Here is a 21,266-nt window from a genome sequence, read left to right on the forward strand (position 1 = left end):
TTACAAGATATCATTCCTAGAGTGATATCTTTGTTATCAATAATATATTTTAAGTGCTTTTCACTTAGAGCAACCTCTCCAAACTACTCAGGCAGGCAACTCAAGCACCCTGCTGTTATGCCCTTGCCATGGTCTCCCTGGCAGGCCCTTTCCAGCCCCACTGTCCCTGGAGCTGTCGGCTCTTTGACTCTCACAATCCTAACCCTAACCTAACATCAATTCTGATGTGGTCTTGATTCAGAAAATGTAAAGGAGTAAAAATAATCAAGATACATAACATCATCTTCCAGCACAACCTCTCAGAAATAAGAGAATTCATGGAGCATCTTGGAGAGACTCTCTCAGGGATGGCAGCTACTCCTGATCTAGCTGGCAGCAAGCAAATCTAAAGCAGTGAGTTATAGATTAAATAGGACAAAAATGCAGGGACACTTCCAGTGTTCTGAAGTAATTTTTGCTTTAATGTCTTATTTTTCATGTTCCATAAGCAACATATTGCTGTGAATAGGTATCATTAATCTGTTTCCAGTATAGAAATAATATCCAGGTAGTACCTAAGGAAAGGGAACAGGTGTCTAAAATCAAGTTACACCTACACCAGGCTCAACAGCTGTTGTATACTCTGTATTGTGGTCAGACTGCAACTTGGAAGTGGAAAAGCTGTGAAACTACTGATCAATACAAATCCAAGCTGAGCCCCCTCATCAACCAGAGCATAAACACCCATGAAATGAGCTCTACGATTTGACACAAGACAGGTAACTTATTAAGTGTATTATCAGTAAACAAATGAAGCTGTCTCTGGCTTTCAGCCAACTTCTGCTCTCAGGAAACCACACTAGAATTTCCACAGTCAATTAGTGCAAAGTGGGTTTATTACTACACTTTTGTTTGCAGAACTGAACATCTGCTATTAGCAATAAATATAAATAATCAAGGACAATATTGGAAACACCAGGCTGATTCCGAGAGATTTGTTCCATTTCAGAAAGGAAACTGATCCCATGAATCAACAAATGTTACTTGTAAAAGCCACAGCATACTTGGTGGTACAGAAAGACGTAAAAAGCAACAAAAACAGCTTTACAAGCAGCAGCTTTTTGCATGTCTGTGGGAGTGATGAGCCCCATGGGCAGCACAGGGACAGGTGGAAGCATCAAGAGGGTTTTACCTAGTCTTGGATAAAGGGTCACTATTCCTGTTTATGGAATAGATTTAACACCAAGGAAGGAAAGCTATGAAACCAAAGCAGTCTTACCTGATAAATATCAGACAGGCTGCTGCTCCCAGAGTCACTGGCAATGCTGCACCCCGACTGGCTGGAAGGGACGTGCGTCACCTGGGGATGAGGATTGTCCGTGAGGTGCATCTTGGTAAGGTCAGCTGGAAGCTGAAAATAAAATGGATTTGGAGAAAGGCAGGAAAAAGAAAGGAAAACAAGATGTGTAAGTCTGATTTGAAGACAAAAGTTTTTCATAAAACTTTGGTTATACATTTAAACTTGTATTTGAATTGCTGAATTATTGCTGTATCAAAATCAAAGAAAAGTTGAACATGTAACTTGACATACATTTTGAGAAAAAGTTAGTTTAGACTAAGCTGACCCAATCACACTTCACATTTCATAAAACTGATGGAAAACAATGCACCCTTCTATAAAACAAAGGTCTTGGATATTTACAACTAAGTGACATACCCCAAGATGACAAATATATGATGCTGGCCAAACAGCACACAGTATTTAACCTTAGCTGACATTGCAATCCATTATGAAGAAGCAGGATTCCTCCTTATAAGTTCAATTTATGCACCTTAGTTCAGGAATAACCTTTAGAAAATACCAATGTAGAACAAAAAGTAATGTAATCTAAATAAAACATTTGGTCTGTAAAGGGCTTTAAATTTTCTTTAAAGAAATAAGTACCCAAAAAGAATATTATGCATTTTGGCTACAGCTATGTACAACAGCACCTCTATTTCATAAATCTATCTGTAAATGAACACATGTGCAGATATCTAAATTTGAGTGCATTATTCAAGTTCACAAATATATTCTTTCTACTTTAGCTTTTAAAGTAACTTTGAAAGACTCAGAACTGCATGGGATACTGTCAAATGAACAGTCCTTTAATTCAGCTGCTTGTTTATTTTTTGTTACATATACTTATTTTTAAAATATTAAATTATTAAAATTTAATATTTAAATTTTTAAAATTATACTCAACTATATGAAAAGCACATTGTATAAAGGAATCATCAATTCTCTTTGTGCTTTTATCATTTTTAAATTGTACAAGTTATATACTGTTTCTTTAAAAAAAAAGTTCTGATGCAGAAAAGGTCCAAACTACTCCAACAGCATCAACTGTTGTCATCAAAATTAAAAGATTTCTTCTGTAAAACAAACCAAATTCCACATATGATTATGTCAGCTATAGATACTCAGTCCTACAATTTAAAGGAGAGTACTGGAAAATACTCTTAAGCTGGTATCAACTTTATAAATACTGAGAACTTAAGAGAACTTAAGAGAAGTGATAAACAGGTTTTGATTTAGCATCACAATTCTATGTCCATTATTTGAAGAGCACTCAAGAGAACTATTTCACCAAACACCAGTTCACATATTTTCTGAAAACAAGGATGGCACCATAGGTCTTGCCAAACTTTCCCCACACCCAGGGAAAAAATTGTTGAGACCCTCTGACAAATGCAATATAATTTTACTAACAAAATTGTGACAAGGAACATGAGGGATCTTGCATCCCTTGCAACTCCCAATGATATTCTCATTGGCAATCACTACTCAAACCTAACAATTCATATGGGTTATGAAATAAAACATTACTCTTCCTCACTATTCTAATTTTTACCTTATTCTAGCCTTGTATTTTTTTTTCCTAACAGAAGTATAAAATACCCTGTAAATTCATATCTATGGTCACATGAAAAGGAGAAAGTCTGAAAAGCCAAAAGTTGCTAAAATCGCACAAAAAACCCCATTCAAGCAGTAGGGGGAAGAAAGGAGGTTGGCAGAATGAGGGTTAGGGAACTTAAGTTGTAGTGAACTTGATCTAAATACGAAGGAAACACAACACATTAAAGCCTATGTTTAGCCACTAGAAAAAGTTTTACAGGCTGAAAATACCTATTTTCAGGATTTGAGAACAGCAAAAAGGTCAAAGTACTCAGGTGACAAAATTCAATCTAGGGGCCAACAGCACCGGGGAAGAGCTGACGTACACTGAGATGGAACCTCTGACCACAACAAAATGTGCAGAGAGAAGCTGAGATTTGATTCTGATCTGATTCTGCTCTGGAGCACGGGGTGGTTACTTCTGGAATCCAAATGGCACATTGCCTACAGAAGCCAGTTCTGTGCCACACAGAGAAGAGCACTCACCAGGCTCTGCTCCCAGCAGGCATGGGGCAGGAATCATCACATCCTGCCCCGAGCCTCGGACCCTGCACGTGGGTTAAGGCAGCGCCGTGGCACCGACGACACCTGCAGCGTGCATGGAGGATGTTCTGGGCTCTGGCAGCACTCAGCCTGTGCTGCAGGGTGACCCTGCTCCAGCACCCTGCAGTGCCCCCAGCCACGCTCCCAGAGCCACAACCCAACAGGTCAGAGCATCACTGCCCAGGGAGGTCACATCCACCAGCACCGTGGCACTCACTGGCAAATGGACAGGGCAAGGCAGCTGCTGAAATGCTGAAGGGCAGTGGAAGTGAAACATCCAGGAGTTTCAAGGAAATTACAGAACAAATCACGCCGCACAGATTCACTGGCTCTAGCTTAAAGACCACAGGTTTGCTGCAAACTCTTCAGGCTGTCCCCACCTTTATAATCTCCCTATTCCAGCAAACAGCTCCGACTTCAGCTTCAATCTTTTTGTCCACAATCAAATCCAATGCTGACTGTGGTAACACAGACATAAGGAAATCTAATTTAAGCTCTCTTCCATCCAGATTCTCAAACCTTCAAAACAGCTCCAATAAAACAGTGAGCAGGACCAAGGGTAGAACCAATTCTGCAGGATTTCCCAGGAGAACAATGGCAGGTGCTGCTCTTTACCAACAACTGGTGCTGTTAAAGCCTGTTCTGGCACAAAGACATCCCAGCAGCCACACACATGCACTGCTATATACACTTTGTCTTTTCTAATTTATTTGAGATTTTAAGATTCTTGTGATGAACACTGTCTTTCACGCCTAGACTGAGAAATGGGGCTCCACCTGGTCTAGTGGAAGGTGTCCCTGCCCATGGCAGGGGCTTGGGACAAGATGAGGTTTTAGGTCCCTGCCAACACAAACCATTCTGTAACTCTGTAATTCTAAGTATGATGGAACAAGACATGGCTCTCAAAATAAACAGTTTGTGCATATATTTTGTGTGTCATTTTCACAAAAACCCACTGATGATCAAAGCACTGCCAGCCTTCCCAAAGGAGTTATTTCTAAACAACTAATTAATCAAAACTGCTCTTCAATCCCCCTGCCAGCACTCCCCTTCACTTCCAGCGCCTATAAAGCACATGGGTATGGATGATGCAAAGTCCTGCTGGACTTTGCAATATATTCTTGCAAAAGACATTTAATGCAAGTTAGATGCAAGGCAACATCACAATATCTCTGTAAATTTGAGAGAGAGAGATAAGGTTTATTTGAGACAAGTGACCTTTAAAGTACTGCTTGCCACTCTACTCGATCTCCCAAAATAAATCACAGCTTCTGTCTTTTGTATGCCATTTTTATTACCCAAAGTGATTGTTCTTTCTTGCAGAGCTCACCAGGCAGCAAGATACAGAGAGGATGTTTCTGTACCAACATGACAGCGGACACGGGAAGCTCTTGCTGGTTGTGGCTGGGAAGTTGTTGCAAGTGACATAAAATTGTCTTAACTATTGGTAACTGTGCCTTTTTTTCTGAAACTTAAAAACTCTTGTTACAAGAGCATCAGTATCTTGAAAAATCCTGTGTCGGGAAACAAGGTCCACACAGCAATGTCCAACTATGCCCATATTAGATGCTTTTGGATGCAGATGTTTAGATCTGCAATATCTTCTGGCTAATTGTGTGCCCCAGCACCCCCAGACAGGAAAACCACAAACATCCACAACATTCTGATAAACACTCCAACAGACTACTTAGTTGCTACTTTAAACCACAACAATTTCATTTTTTCACAAGAAGGGATAATCTGGAATTGTAATATGAGTGCATCTGACATGCTGGCACAGCCTGTCCCTGCATCAGTGCCAGCACATCCTTGTGACTGACCTTTCCCAACAAAGGGATATTTAGGAACAAACCCCCCGTTGAAATGCCACACTGTAATTCAGAACTGTACCAGAAAGTAAGTTAAGAAAATAGAAGTTATCATCAGCACAGCCACCTTCAGCTCTGAACCCCCTCTGAGTCAGGAAAACACAGTAGGTGATTATACAAAAAAAATCCTGGATCAACAGGGAATTTTTGAAGCATTATTGCAAACAAGAGGAAAAAGGAGAGAAGAAAAGACTAAATCCTTCAGAATCTCATCCTAATGGTAGCATCAGCCTGCCATGCTACACAAACCCAGAAGCGCCAGCAGCCTGGACTTGTTTTTGTTTAAGGAATTTGTAATTTTGGACAAGGGTTCACAGGCTGATCCCACCTCATTTGAGCCATGGCCAGTCACCTCAGCCAGGAAAGGGAGGAGATGGTGGGAGAGGACATGGGAGTGTAAAAGCCAGCACTGAGTAACATTTAATAAAAACTGAGATACACAAAATACTAAACTCTCCCCACAGCAGACTTGAAAACCTGAGGTGAAGACTCCAAAGGTTCACCAGGAGTTTGGCTTTTTCCATCAATTTCATGGATGCAGCCACCTAGCACCAATGCCAGGGGAAGCAGCACTCCTGCTGCAAAACCAGAGAAACCCCAAAAAGCTCTGCAAGCCCCAAACCTGTCCTTTCTCCTATTATATAATAAAAGTTTACTTTAAAGGAGTATTTTATTTGATTTTTTTTGTTTGGTTTTTTTTTTAACAGACATCAGGACATTTTGGTTTTATACAGAATTACCAACTTTCTAAAAGCAGTTTGGTAACAAGAGCAGAATAATCATCTGATGGTCTCTCCCTGAGACAGCTGAGGTTTCCCACTGTTCTCCAGCAAGAACAGTATAAAGTTTAACAAAGGTGAGTACAAGGTTGTGTATCTACACCAAGTCTTGTGTCTGTAATTTTGAAATTAACTGGAGTATAATCCCTGATCCATGGCACAACTCACAGGCCAGCAGACCAAGGACAGTGCGTCTGCAGTGACATTTACTTCCCACGTAAACACCATTTACTCTCAGCAGTGAAGTCACACAGAATACTTGGGAATTAAATTAAAAACTAATTTTGCTACAACAGACTTTCAAGATTGCACATGCTCTGTCCAACAGAGCAAATGACATGACCTTTGATGAGATGACTGCCCATCAACTTGCCTGAAAAGGCACAAAGTGATGGTCAGCCTGAGGACAACCTCCTTTCATGTTCTCCCTACAAAGGGTTTGCTAAAAATAAAGGTTACAGAAAGCCACTGCAGTGTTCAAATAGAGAGAAAAGCAACCACAGAATTCAGAAGTTAAGTTTTGTCACAGACTGGCCAAACAGAGATATTTTTCTATTTCCCCTTTTTTTTTCCACAGAAAGGAATCAGTAGAACCTCTTTTGGCAGAGACCATGCTCTTCATCCTTTATTTCCAAAGAGATTTACTTTAGGATTTCCTGGCATCTTTGCCCTAAGGAAAAACTGCATCTGTGCCTTTGTGCTACAAGTTTTGAAAATAAGTATCAGTGTTTACTGTTACACTTTGGATAACCAAAAAACACATGCAGAAAAGGCATAGGTAATATGAATTTGCAAAATAGTCTTGACAGAGGGGCACAAGACCTATGAATTATCTTTTCCTGTGTGTAAAAGCTTCACCACTGTGTTTTAACCTGCAGTAAACTGTATGTTTGTCTAACATACTCAAAAAGATCCCACAATAAGAACAGTGGCCAAAGGACTCATCATGAGGATAAAAACTAATAAAGGAAGCACAACCCACTGAAGTCTTCTGGTCCATTCCAAATTCAAATTAATGGAAAGAAAAAGGGCAATAAAGAATCAAAAGGTTTGCCCCTTTCTTTAATACTCCTTGATAGCAAAGTTTTTTATCAGTTTTTCTAGGAGCCCATATGGATGTTTACAACCAATCAATGCAGTCTGGACACAGCAGAAGCATCAGCCTCTGAGAGAACAGTCTGTCCTTTTCCAGGCTGTATAAGCAAATCTTCTGTCCTTGGTTTTACAGACTGTCAGTAACCTTCTACCTTATTTGCTTTTCTGAAGTTCCCTGAAATGCTGCCAGCAAGACTAACATTCAGAAACAACACGGGAGTTATTTTCCATAAAACACCCGAGGACAAGCGCAGTGCAGCCCTGCGGTGTCAGGGCACACACACAGCTCCTGGGCCACTGAAAAACCCCCAACTCAGCCACCTCACTGTGAAAACCATCTCTACAAGACAAACAGTCCCAATTTTAAGGCACATTTATTGAGCATTTAGTTTATTGAGGTTTTCCATTAAGAGGTTTTCACTGCTGTAAGCTGGAACCTATTAACACACGCTCGGAGCATTAACTGTGATGACACTGGGTAACCTCTGAGCCTTAGGAACACTCCTGCTCAGCCTCCACCATACCCAAGTGGTTTAAGGACAGCAATTTTCCTTTCTCAGATGACAGAAAGCCTGGAGTGTCACAAGAAGCCAGTTTAAAAAAAAACCCAAATATGTTTGCCTTAACTCTTAAAAATTAAACCAAACTGCCAAACTAAAAAGACCACATAATCAAAGAGCTGAACAAGACCCCAGCCCTCTGAAACAGGACTTCTCCAGCTCCCACCTCACCCCTTTCAGTGACCATGTCCTTCCCAGTCCCTTCAAACACCATTTCCTCTTTGGTACCCTTGATTCAACACCTTTTAACATTGAACTACATCTTCAGCAAATCCTACATTCCACATCTTATGCTTTGATGGTCTCACTAGGTGCTTCTGTTTCCACCATCATCTTGTTCATTTACACAAGATAAGCAATTTATTTAATTCATTCTACTTTTCCTGTCTACAACCTACTGAAGAAGGAGCAGCACTGTTCACTCCACTGACAGCAGTCTCTCACCTGCAATCCTTTCTATGTTCCACTTTCTGCTCTCCTCCATCCCATTCATTCCATCTAAGAAATGAAAAAGGAACAAAACTCTTGGATGTTTTTTCTTGGCATCAGTAAATTATTTTCATCATATATCCTGCCAGTAACTCAACAAGAAACCACTAAAACCCACAATTTCTCTGAAGTTGTTCTGTAGAATTTTCAGTAATCTTTTTCACAAGGATTTGTATAAATTAACTCTGCTTTATGTTAACCTTTTACATACAAGCCACAATTCTCATCCAGTTCAAAATACACTTAGAGCTGTGTTAATGGGAGAGAAGAAAGTTGCTTCTCTAAGATACAAAGAGAGGCCACTTAGGTGTCCACAGAGAGAATAAGATGAGCCCAGCTGAATTACCCAGGCTGACATCAGTCCGCAGACTTAATGCAAACAAAACCATTTCCTCCTTAAAGACCACAGATGGTTCACCAGCAGCACAAAACCAGATTTCTTCAGCTTTTTAAAAAGCACCAATAATGTCTGGGGGGTGAGGTTTTTGTTGTTTTTAAAGCCAAGTGATGGCTCAAGCTTTTTACCCAACAGATCCAGATAAAATCCTGTGCCCTTCAATAACATGATGCAAAAAAACTCAGGGGCTATCCAACTACACAAACTTCATGACAATATTTATTTCAATGTTTCAATTCACTATCTACAGGATCTACGCCTGGTTTTATCTGTACCACACACATGAACCTCAAAGAAATAAGGACCAAGTTGACATCGTGCATTACAGCCTTGCAGTGCCTCAAAAACTATTCCTGAAGCCTTCTTAAAATATCCCCAGGCTTACAACAAGGTAAAAAAATCACACATAGCACGCAAAAACCATCTGGAAGAATTAATAATCCCTAGAGGCTGTTTATTGCCTCTGCTAGCCAAGAGCTTTTTGGTCTTTGTGGCTCCTATAGCACATAGAAATTAAAATTCTCTGAAGTATTACATTTCCTTAGTTACAATAAGGTGATATGAGGACAGAATTTCAAACTATATTCTGGTGTTGCCTTAAACCACACATGCAATGCAATTTTAATTTGGTTTTCATATGTCTAAATTATAGATTACTACTATGCCTTAACTCATGATAATGCTAAGTGTCTGACACGCAAACATCTCAGCTTTGGAGAAGTGGGTCTGAAAATTCACCCACAAAAAACTGTGCCAGTATTGATGGGAGCTCCATTATAAAGGGAATATCCAGCAAGTAAACATAATTGATGGGTGCAAAAAATGAAGATGAACACTTTTCTGGTCCATTCACAAAGTAGCATTTTTAAAAATGTGAAGACTTGTGGTTTTTTTATATTGAATATGGAACAGGCATGTTCAAAAATACTTCTTTTACTCCAAATTTTACTCTTTGTTCGCGCCACTGAAAATTAATACAACAGTAAAAAGTGCCTTGCGTAAATAATTACAGTAGAAAAAAGGGTGACAGGGACTAGATGCTCAGTTCTACAAGGAGCCCAGCAACCCCAGCAGCCAGCAGCAGCCTGATGTTTGGCAACTCTCATCCTAAGTGAGTAGAGCAGGACACATAAAATTCTACATCAACCTTCATGGACTAAATAATTTATCAACTGCTGGCTGCAGGGTGACAATCCCTCTTTACACCTCCTCAGGCTGCTACAGCCCCACGCTGCAGTCGTGTCACACAGGTGACAATCAGCCCTGGGATGCACCGAGAGGGCTCCAAGGACACGGGAGCACGGCGAGCACGCCGACGCTGTCAGCACCACCTCTGAGCCAGGAGCTGTGTAAGGAGGCCCTTGGTTACTGCACATGCAAAAAAAACAAAGGAGCACCAGGCTTCCACTGGTGCTTCCACGTTTTCTTTCTGTGTTCATCAAGAAATGCATTCATGGAAGCGAGAGAGGCAAAAGAGGATGGTCCTGACCTAGGCTGTGGCTCTAAGGAGAATTCCAACAAAGCAGGTTTAAACCAAAGTCTAGGAGGAAATAAATGAACAGATAGGTGTTTATTTGCATATTAAGAGCCAATTTCCCATAAAAACAATACTTCAGGAAAAGGCTTTTTCTGTTGAAAAGTAGCACAATGTGTACTTGCACTTAACTTTAACATATTATACACCAGAGCATAAGAAAATCCAAGTTTTCTGGAGTAAATGGCCACATAGCTCATACTAAACCATTTTTATCTTAAACTATCAGGCAAAAAAATGCATTTAAGAAGTTTTACAAAAAGTATCCTGCAAGTGGTTACAGAAAACAGAGTTAAGACTTGTATCTAAGTGTAAGAAAAACTGTCATTTGTCAGTCCAAATCCCCACTCTCCAAGTGCCCAGGGATCACAGTACTGAGAAACCAAGAGGCTGTGCTCTGACACAAAACATGGAGAATCAAAGCAATCCTTCTGAGCAGGGGATGAAGGGGAAAAGGAACAGAAAATATAGGGTAGGAGAGACCACGAATACTGAATTCCAAAGAGGGCTAAATCATGCAGTGCGAAGTTCCCAGGAGGGAAGGGAACCATGAGGAGCCAGGAGCGGAGCTCAGAGAGCAACCACACCGAGGGATGACAGGGCCAGCTCTGCGATGCTGAAAGCTGGGCTGGAGCTACAGCAGACAGACTGATGGGAAAGGCAGGACCAAGGGGAAGAGAAAGACCTTATCAAAACTGACTGAAAAAATAGAGCAAAGCATCACTTACTCTACTTGCTCTGAAAACATTTAAAATTCATACTACTGGGGCTACTTTCCATGTAAGCATGCTAGCAAAGATAAGGATGACATCGATCAAATCAAGGACACACTGTCAAAGCTCTGTTTTTCTTATGAAGAACTGAAATTAAATCTTTAATTGCATGAAGGTTTCAACTCAAGATCCTGGAGATCAAACTGATGCTCTCTGGAATCAGAAGATAAGGTTCACTGATTTTAGTTATGAATAACCAAAAACTGTATCACATCCCTCTGAGATGACACCAGATATAGGAATGGGACTGAAAAATTACTCCAAGTCTTCTGCTCTATCCCAAACACAAACTTTTACAGAGCAAATGTATCATTATTATGCCTCACAATATTAGATTTTTATCTAAATAGCAGAAAGACAAGAGCACAGAAGCCTAGAGAAAATAAATTACCGTCTACTACCATAAGCTAAGTTTCATATTCACCTGGGATCTTGAATTAAACTATTTTCCTTCAGGGAAAAAAAAAAATTAAAAGCTTAAATGTTAATTCAAGAATTCTTATTTTCTATAAAAAGTACATTATCTCAAAAAGCATCCATTTTGAATAGCCCCTATAGAAACATTATCCAACCACTCCATACTCTCCCTATCAGACCCTCATGTTTAACACAGTAACTGCAGGTACATGCCAGGCTTGGAAAATTTCTACTACAGAAGAACCCTCTACATTTAAATCGTTCAGTTTAGAGCTCTCCTTCATAATGACTTCATAGCACAGTAACAATTACACGTCCAATACCACAAAGTGCATCACAGACAACTGAACAGAGAGAGTTATGATCAGAATTACAAAGACAAGCAAAATCTTGCTGAGGTTTGTGAATTATTTTTTTCTTTAAAATACTGCACTGGCATCACAGGAGTTTTGTTTAATGTAAGTTGAATGTCTCTTGTCCTTGCCAACAGAACCAGGCTGTGGAGACAGATCTCCACCTACGCGATGCAAAGTCCTCTATCCTCCCTCATCCTCTTCCAGAGCCACAGTGGCTCGACAGCTGGCACGGCTTTGATCACTGCTCACCACACTCCTTGCTGTTATCATCCTCACCACGTTTCCTCACAAATGCCTGCATCTATTTATCTCATCTCCCACAGTCTATCATCCAGCAAGGGCACGGTCCCCAGGGTAGAGACCATCCCTCACAATGCCCAGTTCTGCTGCTGGTTCCTCCAGATGCAAACAGCCATCATCCCTCCCGCCAAGGAGAGGGTGAACTCTCTCAGACACCTTTCCAGTTATCAGCAGTCCTCAGCAATACGCTGACCTCCACAAGAACCTGCCTGAAAGGGCACTGCAGATACACTTTCACTCTTCTCTCCCTCTGTTCATCCTCCTTTTACAGCTCTTGATGCAGGGAAATGGAATGCACTGATTGCTTTACACAAGTCTACCCTGCACCTTCACTTTTGGAAAGCAAAAGCCATGGAGTCTCTGGGGACGAGGGTGGGTCAGCACTAACAGGGTGTGCTATGGAAAGTGCTGTGGGCACCAGTACTCAGGGACACCTTGGACTGGAGAATGTCTCCAGGTGTCCACAGAGCTCCTAACGCCAGCTTCTGCTCTTCCACAGCCACAGCAATTAACCTCCCCAGGCTAAGGTTAACCTTCAGAAGTGTTCTACCTTCACAAAGCCTACCTTTATGATTAGTCATAAGAAATATGACATCATCCTGCTCTGATTCAATCCATGGATCATCACACTGTCACATCCAGGACAGCTGTAATTACCACTGAGTCAACAGCCCATTTTCTGACTACTGTCCTATACCAGTCTAAAAGCAGCTGATTAAAACAATTCTGGCACAGATCTACATAAATCTAAGTTCTAGTTTCAAAACACAAAATACTTGACATTTTCAAGTTAAACTTGAAACTTACATGTTTAACTTACATATTTAAAATTCTGACATGACTTATTTTGCTGTATTATGTATTATTATAAAACACTTGTCATAGAAACAGATTTTTAGTACAAAGCTCAGCTAAAACCAAAATGGCACAAACTCAGATCTGATTCAGCACGTCAGTTTGTTTAATCCTATGCACACTTCTCCTCAGAGTTATCAAACATGAACAGATTCAGTCAAAATTTTGGGGGACTGTACAGGTTTTGGGGGGCTTGTGGGTTTTTTCAGAAAGCAATAAAAGTGCTTTATCTTTATGGCTTTAAAGGTAAAGAACTCTTAGCTATGGACTGGAATGCAAAATCAGTTAATAGGTTCTCATAAGCCATTAGAAAAAAAAAAGTAAAAACAAACATTCCCCTTCCTAACATTTTAGATAATTTCATTTATCAATAGTAACTGAGTGAATAAATGGCTTGGCTGGCAGAGCAGCAATCCACTGGATATTGTCCACAGAGCTGACACAGGGGTCAAAAAACTTTTTTTTTAATGTTATTATTTTACCCTTCTGAAGTCCTTATTTGAGCACAGGGTTTTTTTGTGGTTTCTCATTTCCCAAGCTCTGTGGAGAGTGCAATCCCAGTGAAGTACCAAGGTGACTAAAGCATTCCCAGTTTTTAAACAGTATTACACTCCTCAATAAGGGCAGTGCAGGTAAGTCAAGCTTAAGTAAACTCAGCCTTTCATAATTAATGTCTGCAGAGTAGGAAGGGAAGAAAGAGTGCACTGGGGCATGGATCATAACACAAACAGGCCAGGATTTGCCAGCAGGAACTCCAAGGTGAGGAGCCACAATTACCTGTGCGAGCACACAGTGCCCAGCCACCTCTGAGCCCACAAGAACCTGCAGCTCCACTTCAGCTGATGATGGGGAGGCCTGAGCACGTGTGAAACAGCCAAAATGCAGCCACACATCCACCCACCCACGCATCTCCACACTGGTTTTGGCATCCACGCAGGGAAACCCCACAGCCCAGAGCTTTCACCCCCTATTTACCACGAGCTTCCCTTTACATCACAGCAGACATAAAAAACCAAACAGGGAAAATCAGCCTGGACAGGGAGTCCAGACACCCAGCTGGCCTCTCCCTGTGCCTTCACAGACCATCATGTCATTGAGACTCTGAACTTCCTGGGACCAAAGTCAAGAGCCATCTCCTGCTCCAAAGTCAATGCTGTATCTCACACAGCCATGAGCACAAGGCTTTTGCTCACTGCCTCCAAACACCAGAATGTTGCACAGTCTTTTTTCTACCTAGTAAACACAAAATTATAATAAAGAAATAATAATGAATATCTGGCTGGCCCCGGATTTATAAGGCAATTCCTGCATCTTAGGTGACTACTTCTTGGTAGTAGCCTTAATAAAATACCAGAAACTCAGCTAATTCTCTGACTGAGTATAACAAACAGTAACAGTCTCATAAATATTGTATTTTTAATTTCTTTAAAGGCTTTTATCTCAAGGTGGGTTTGCTTGAATGTTCTAGCTTTCATTATGCCATTTAAAAGAAACACCCTTCCCTCCCCAGTTTCACAGAAACACTGCATTCTTAGACAGAAAAAATAATTGGAGTCCTTTAAAGCTAATTGTAATTACATAGTTCAGCTAAATAATTAACCAATTCCATGCTGCTGCACAAAGGAAACAACCAGTACAGCTCCACACAGCTTGAAAATTAAAACATCACTGGGTTTGGATACTAGTAATCTCAAGTTAGCAAAATTTGCCAGCAGTTATAAAAATGTTACACTGCAATAATATTTATAGGCTTCATATACACTTCATATTTATAGGCTACAAAACAAGCTTAACACATTCCATAAGCAAATGGCATTATTTTTATACTTGCTGGTAATTTTTAAGCTATTGGTATATAAAACAATTCCATGATTTCTAGGTCCCCCTTCCTGTTAAGAAATGATTCTACAAAAATAGTTCAGGCACAGCCAGGATTCCTTCAACCCAGCATGCTGCTGGGATGAGAAGGGAACATTCAGCTAGCACCAGGGCTGTCAATACATGTCACAGAAATGCAGCACAGACAAAATCTTACTTACTTTGGAGGCCCAGGGCTGTAGGCAGTTGGCGTAACATCGAACAAGAAAAGCCATTTCTTAGGCTGGGGGAAAAAAGTTTCCTTGCTCAAATAAAAGCCACAGGGGGAAAAAATGAGAAAAATCCCTTCTGCTTTCTCTTTAAAAATCATAAAGCAGCAATGTACATATATGCAACTTCTCAGGCTTGGATTTCACACTGAATTCGATTACAGCTTCCACTAGATCTGAGGAGTTTTCAGTATTGCAGGGAGTTAGCAGCAGCAGCAATTCCTATAAAAATGTTCCAGTTTTAACAAGCACATAAATTCAAATCAAAATGTTTCCTAGCTTCTCAAATACAAATATCCATACGTTCCTCCAGGCGAGAGGCATGCACCCAAAAAGTGCTGCTTAAATTGAATTAATTCAGAAATGGATTAGAACTGCAGGTTAAAGTAACAATACATTAAAAAGCAAGGTATGAATTCTTCAAATTTCTTTTTTCTCTTCTAAAATGCATTTACAAGTGGCTTATCTTCGGGTCCACTTTCAGAAACTTCATACTAATACTGTAGATGAAATTTTGCGAAGGTTCTTCAGCATCTTAGGCGATCCAGGAATCCCACACCCTGGGATATTAAAGTTTCTTCTTTATACTCATGTCCATCATAAACGCAGAAATTGAATTCGCATCCGTACTGTAGCTCCAGGATATATGCTCTAACAGGTTTGCACTGTGGAATGTATTAAAAGCCTCTGCAATACAAACCCTTTTCTCTTTTGCCCCCCCTCCTCCTTTTTTTTTTTAATGCCGTTTACAACTCTGCAGTGTCGCTCAGTATTCTAATGCATCAGTCAGATAGCACGACTAATCCACGCCTAGCTTTTCCAATTAAAACATTTCTGTAATGCCAAACAAAACAGGACGTCCATAGCTACAGCAAGGCTGACTGCTGGAGTCCTAATTCCTACTATCTTTGCTTGCTTCTCAGCAGCTCCCTCAGGAGAAGCTCCCATCGATTGGATGCTCCGCAGCAAGATGAAATATCTAATAAGGAGGAAAGAGAGTGGGAGGGGAACGGAGCTAAAAGGATGACATCACCTGTATAGAAAGCCTTTAGAAACTGCATTAGATCAATTGGCTACTGGATCTGCAGATGCAGCCAACAGAGCATCTTTATTGACCTAATATAAACACACATATCAGTACAACTGCTCAGCAAACACCCTGCTGCACATCAGCTTTTATATCATTTTATATCTATTCAGGGATGTGCTGGAACTCTGATTATCCTCCTTTTTCTAATTTTTTTTTAATTAAGCACATGTATCTACTAACACTTTCAGCAGCATTTAGGTGGATTATTTTTCATCTCTGCATTCAAATTTTTTAAAAGTAAAATAAATATCTGCAGCCATTCACATGCACACAGACACATGCATCATCGGCTCACAATAAAAAAATTTTGCTTTTATGTATGTGTCACACTAGAGACTCTCTAACACTTTTATCTCATCCTACACAATACAGAGATTTTACCCAGAATGAGAAGTAAATTTCTTATTAAAAACTGAGGTTTATAATTCTCATAGTTTTAATGGTTTTGGAACACTTTTTAAAAGTTTTGGAGGGTGGGGTTTTTTCCCTGCTCAATCAAGACCAGTCCTGTTTCCAACCCAATTTGCCTTAATTCTGCAGTCATCAATTTAGTTCTGTAATCTCTTTTTGCAACCAAAAACTGATATATTTGAAAGGAGCTTAAAGCCTTGGATGGCAGCCCAGTATGCCGGAGAGATGCTCCAAGGAAGGATCTCTGAATCCCACACCTTTGAGCCAGGTCTGCCGTGATGCTTTCGGTTCCTAGAAGGCAAATGACTTCTGCTGCTGCGCAAGGGAGGGAAGGAGGGAGGAGACAGGCAAAGGGACAGAGGGTGCTGGTTCTGTTAAAGCCATTATTTTGCTCTCTGGATGGTTTTCTTCATCTGCAAGAAGGGGCACTCACTGTTACCGTTTTCCTCTTTTTGGAAAGAATTTTTGTCGCCACATTAGACTTGAGGGTAATTCTCCAAATCAAAACTAGCCCATGATGGCTGTACCTCCTGTGCACAAGTGGAGCTGCCAAGGGGGGGCCTGCTGTTAGTGAGGGCCAAAAACGCCTTTTTTGTCTTGTCTGCTTGCTTATTTTTGAATACTGAATCAGGTAGTTTGAGCAATCTCCAGAAAGCTCTTTTTCATCTACTGTGCCAAGGGACATGTAGAAGGAGATTCTCAAATCTTTGAAGCCAAGTTGTACCAACAGGGCACCACTCTCCATCTCACACCAATAGCTCCTAAGCAGTCATCCAGGAGCTGAATTCTTCCTGGTATATAACCCAAATTATCACAGAAACATAGAATATCTGGAGTTGAAAGAGACATACAGGGATCACCAAGTCCAACACTTAGGATGGGAGTTGCACCTTAACCCAGAAAGACCTTGCCTTGGTGCCCTCCAAAACTATCCTAAAAGGAAAAAATTGGCATCAATGTCTGCATTTACTCAGCCCTCTTATCAAACAACAAAAATAATAAATGCAACCAGGGTTCATAAATATTACTGCGTTTAATTTGTATTTAAACATAAAGGATAATCTGAACTTCAATCCTGCACTTGCAAAATTTGCAAACACTAAGTCTATCTCATTTTTAAAAGCTGAAAGCATTCTAACTACTTTAGATTTTTACAAAGCACTACACAGCTACACAAATAGCTGTTTCTTTTACTGCTTTTTCAATACTAAACAATAGACTGGATATGTGAGCTTCATCTTACACACAACTGTATTGCCTCTTTTCTAATAATTCATTATATTGTATTTAGAAGCATCTTAAATGTCTGTAATGCTACAGTGACAAATCCTCAGCAGCAATGAACACCCAAATACTTCCATGTGGTGTTACCTGCATTATGGCTAGCATAATCACAATTTATATCAAGGAGAAAAGGACCCATGCAGCTGAAAGAACCCTCTCCCTGCCTGCGTGCCCCTGATAGCTCTCCGGGCAGATCTCCACCTCCCGGATTCATCCTGCTGCATTGTGCGGCAAACCCGATCCAGCACAGATTTTGGCGCAGATGCCATATTTTACAACTACTGTAAACACCAGCTCAATAATGGGAACGAAATTCTATTTCCTCCTGGTTTTGCCTTTAAGTGCAGATGACATCATCCCTGTGGCCGTGCCGCCAATGAGCTCGGCGGCAGCAGGGGTCCCGGGGGGCTGCAGCCCACGCTGCGCAGCCCTGCCCACCCAGCCCCGGGTGGGGGGAAAACCTGACCTACTTCCACACCCCGGCTTTTGAGGCATCCCCCCACTCTGTTCTGCTTTCCTTTATTTATTTATTTATTTAAACACATGCCTCTCTGCAGCCCCAGATCCCTGCAGCACAGGGATGCAAGTTTTTTATAAATCGTCTGTTTAATGACAAATCTCAAAACTAGAGCAACTCTGAGATTAAAAAAAAAATCTGATACAAAGGCTTGGTAGTGATCACAACTGAAATACTTGCGAAGAGCTGCAGCATTGAGCAGAATCACAAACAGCAAATAACCAGTCACATTTTAAGCCAGAATCTAAGTTTTAAGAAAATCTTAAGGAAAAAACAGTATACAATCTCTGTAGTAAAGGGAGTCTTTGTTCCTTAACACTGATTTACTTCCATGCTGAAATACCACTCCATAGATTTCTCTGCATCATTCTCTTTATCCTCCCATAATGCTACCTGAATCCTACAGACTGTTAACCAAATCTGCACGTTCTAATTGTCTAACAAGAGTAAGTCACTGAAAAATTAGATGTTTTTAAAAGAATAGCAAAGACTTTCATAATTTAAATGCACATTCAGTTAGGCAGGATTAGAATCTCCCCCTATTTAAGGACACCACAAATGCAAGCCCTGCACAGGCGGGAAGCACCAGCAGCTGCTGGCAGAGGTACCCCCACAAGCAGCAGGACTTTTTCCTGATCAATCAGAGGAAGAAAAGCCCATTGTGCAATTCCAGCGGGGAGGATGGGGACGGTCTCAAAGCCATCACGGCAGAGCTGCTGGCTGAGGGGCCTGGGGCTTCGAGCTGGGCTTCAGGACTTCTGTCCTTTTGTCCTCAGAGGCAGGCGGCCGCTGGCACACTGTCCCTGCCACGCTGTTTCCTGCAGTGCTCAGACATGAGCAGGCACCTTCCCTGGCCCCCCCATTCCCAGTGCAGCAGCTCTGGTCTCATCCTGACTCCAAGCCCATGGTGGGGGCTGGGGATGGCAACCGCTGCTCAGAAGGCGATCTGTCATTGCACACACTCAGGCAAATATGTTTCAGGCTAAAATAATTCATTTTAATAGAGTTTTCCAAGTGGAAATTGCCAAACATAGCAGCATAATGCAGAAATATTTTAGCATTAAGAGCACCTGCATCAAGAGGTTATTTCCATAGATTTGAGTACTTTACATCTTTTTGGACAGACAGGCAAGGACAGGGAGCGAGGGTGCAGAAGGCAGAGCCTGCTGCAGACCCTGCCATGCTGGCACAGCTCACTGGACTCAGTGTCACTGCCATGCTGCTCAGAGGTTCTCCCCACCTCTGAACTTAAACACCAAAAGCAACTCATTGTATTGTCGTGGCATGGTCAGTCCCTCACTAGGGCTTCTCAGGAAAAAAGGAAAAAACATACAACCTCCACCCTGTTCCTGACTCTTTAGGAAGGGGAGGCAGGGAAAGCAGCACCACAAGCTCCTGTTCCCCTTCAGGGCGACATTCCGTGGTGCCATCGCATCCTTACACATGTCGCTTTCCACGGCAGCACTCACTAAAAGGCTGTAGAAAAATCCTACCCCAAGATCTGTAGGTCTCATAAGTAGTATGAAAACATGATCCATCCTAAGGGAAGGAGCGAGGGAGAGCAGGGGGAGAGCGGGAGGGGGAGGGCAGAGACTGTCATCATTCCTTAAGTGATGTAAGCTTCTAAATATAGCACCAGCAACACAGGAGGAACAATAAAAAGGCACCATGGATTGAATTTCTCCACTGCTTTCACACTACCCCGACCCTTTTTTTCAGCTGCTGTGTTAAGCAGGGAAAGGTCATCTTCTATTTAAAATGATTCAGATTTATATGGTTTATAATACGTTTATAAATTACAGCTCTCTCCTGCAGCTCTGTCTCGCTTGCACACTCTGCAGAGCCAGGCAGAGCATGATCCGCATCACAAGCAGGGATGACGGCACTGGTGGGGAAGGGGGAAGCCCCCTTTGCTATGGACTCGCACAAATAAAGTTCCTTTCAACGGTTTGAACTGAGATGATTCATACCACGCTCCTCCCTTCCTTCCTGGCATCTCATTTTGGCAAGGGGTGGGGAAGTCTGGGAAGGTCTGCGACCCAAAAATCCCTGGTGGTGAAAAGGTGTGGATACCAACCCCCAAAAAGGTCAGTCTGGGGAACTGAATCCCCTCAGAGACACAGAAAGGACAAAACAGCTAATATCCCACAGCAAAATTTCCCAAACACATTTAGGATTTTGCTCACTAAACACAACCTCAATCTAGTCTCAAATCTAGATTCCTGGGAGACAACACCTCCCAAACCTAACATGGACCTGCCTGTGATTTCCTCAGCTGACAGTGACCAGGGAAGCCAGGTGGAGTATCCCCTTTGCAAAGCCCATAAAGGTGCATGTATTTTTCTCATTCTGCAAAAGTCGATACAAAAACCCATACAAAATACCACTTTTTCTTCCCTCAGTTATTCAAAACAGCATCTCAGGTTAAACCAACTAGATTAAGCCTAGTTAAAACATAAGGTACTACCAACCACACCTTTCACAAGAAAAAGGCTTCTAACTAAACGACCTTGAGAATAATTCATTAAGTCCACAGATGAGGTTAAAAAAAATCATGAAAATGCCACTTTCAGTATTTCTTTTCTCTTTTTGCTTGAGGCTTAACACTAAATTGGAAGCCTGCAAGTGGGAAGAAGGGAGGGATTTGACTCCTCCTACCAAAATGTCTCTCCTAAGCAAGGGTAATTTTGAACAGTCCACTCTCATTTATTAGTGGTCAGTGCATCCAGTTTGAAGGGTGAAGGAGTCCCACCCTGACAGACCTGCCTGTGCTCAGGCACAACTTCATGCAAACAGCTCAGCCAGCCCAGACCCAGGCTGGGACCAGCCAGGCTCAGCACTGTCTGAGTTCTGTAGCAGAGTGAACGGAGTAACGGGGAGGGTACGAGGCACTCAGGGTCTGCAGATCCTGAGATCTGGATCCCCAGACCAGCCACGCTGGGGAAACACAGCACAGATCCTACAGCAGCTGTGCAAAGCCTCTGTCATCAGATG

The 21,266-nt window shown here is 41.5% G+C and overlaps 1 protein-coding gene across 11 annotated transcripts in view; it reads right to left on the reverse strand.

Annotated features, from left to right (window-relative positions):
* Nucleotides 1-21,266, reverse strand: part of RAPGEF6 (Rap guanine nucleotide exchange factor 6) — a 122,622-nt gene that overhangs the window by 46,232 nt on the left and 55,124 nt on the right. For all 11 annotated transcript variants that reach the window (XM_041397916.1, XM_041397911.1, XM_041397919.1 and 8 more), the window contains exon 7: nucleotides 1,259-1,390. In XM_041397916.1, the coding sequence (XP_041253850.1) occupies nucleotides 1,259-1,390 (132 nt within the window). The remainder of the gene's footprint in view (nucleotides 1-1,258; nucleotides 1,391-21,266) is intronic.

The sequence above is a fragment of the Onychostruthus taczanowskii genome, unplaced genomic scaffold (genome assembly GCF_017590055.1).
Source record: "Onychostruthus taczanowskii isolate IOZ18803 unplaced genomic scaffold, ASM1759005v1 scaffold14, whole genome shotgun sequence".
In the NCBI taxonomy this organism is placed as follows: Eukaryota; Metazoa; Chordata; class Aves; order Passeriformes; family Passeridae; genus Onychostruthus; species Onychostruthus taczanowskii.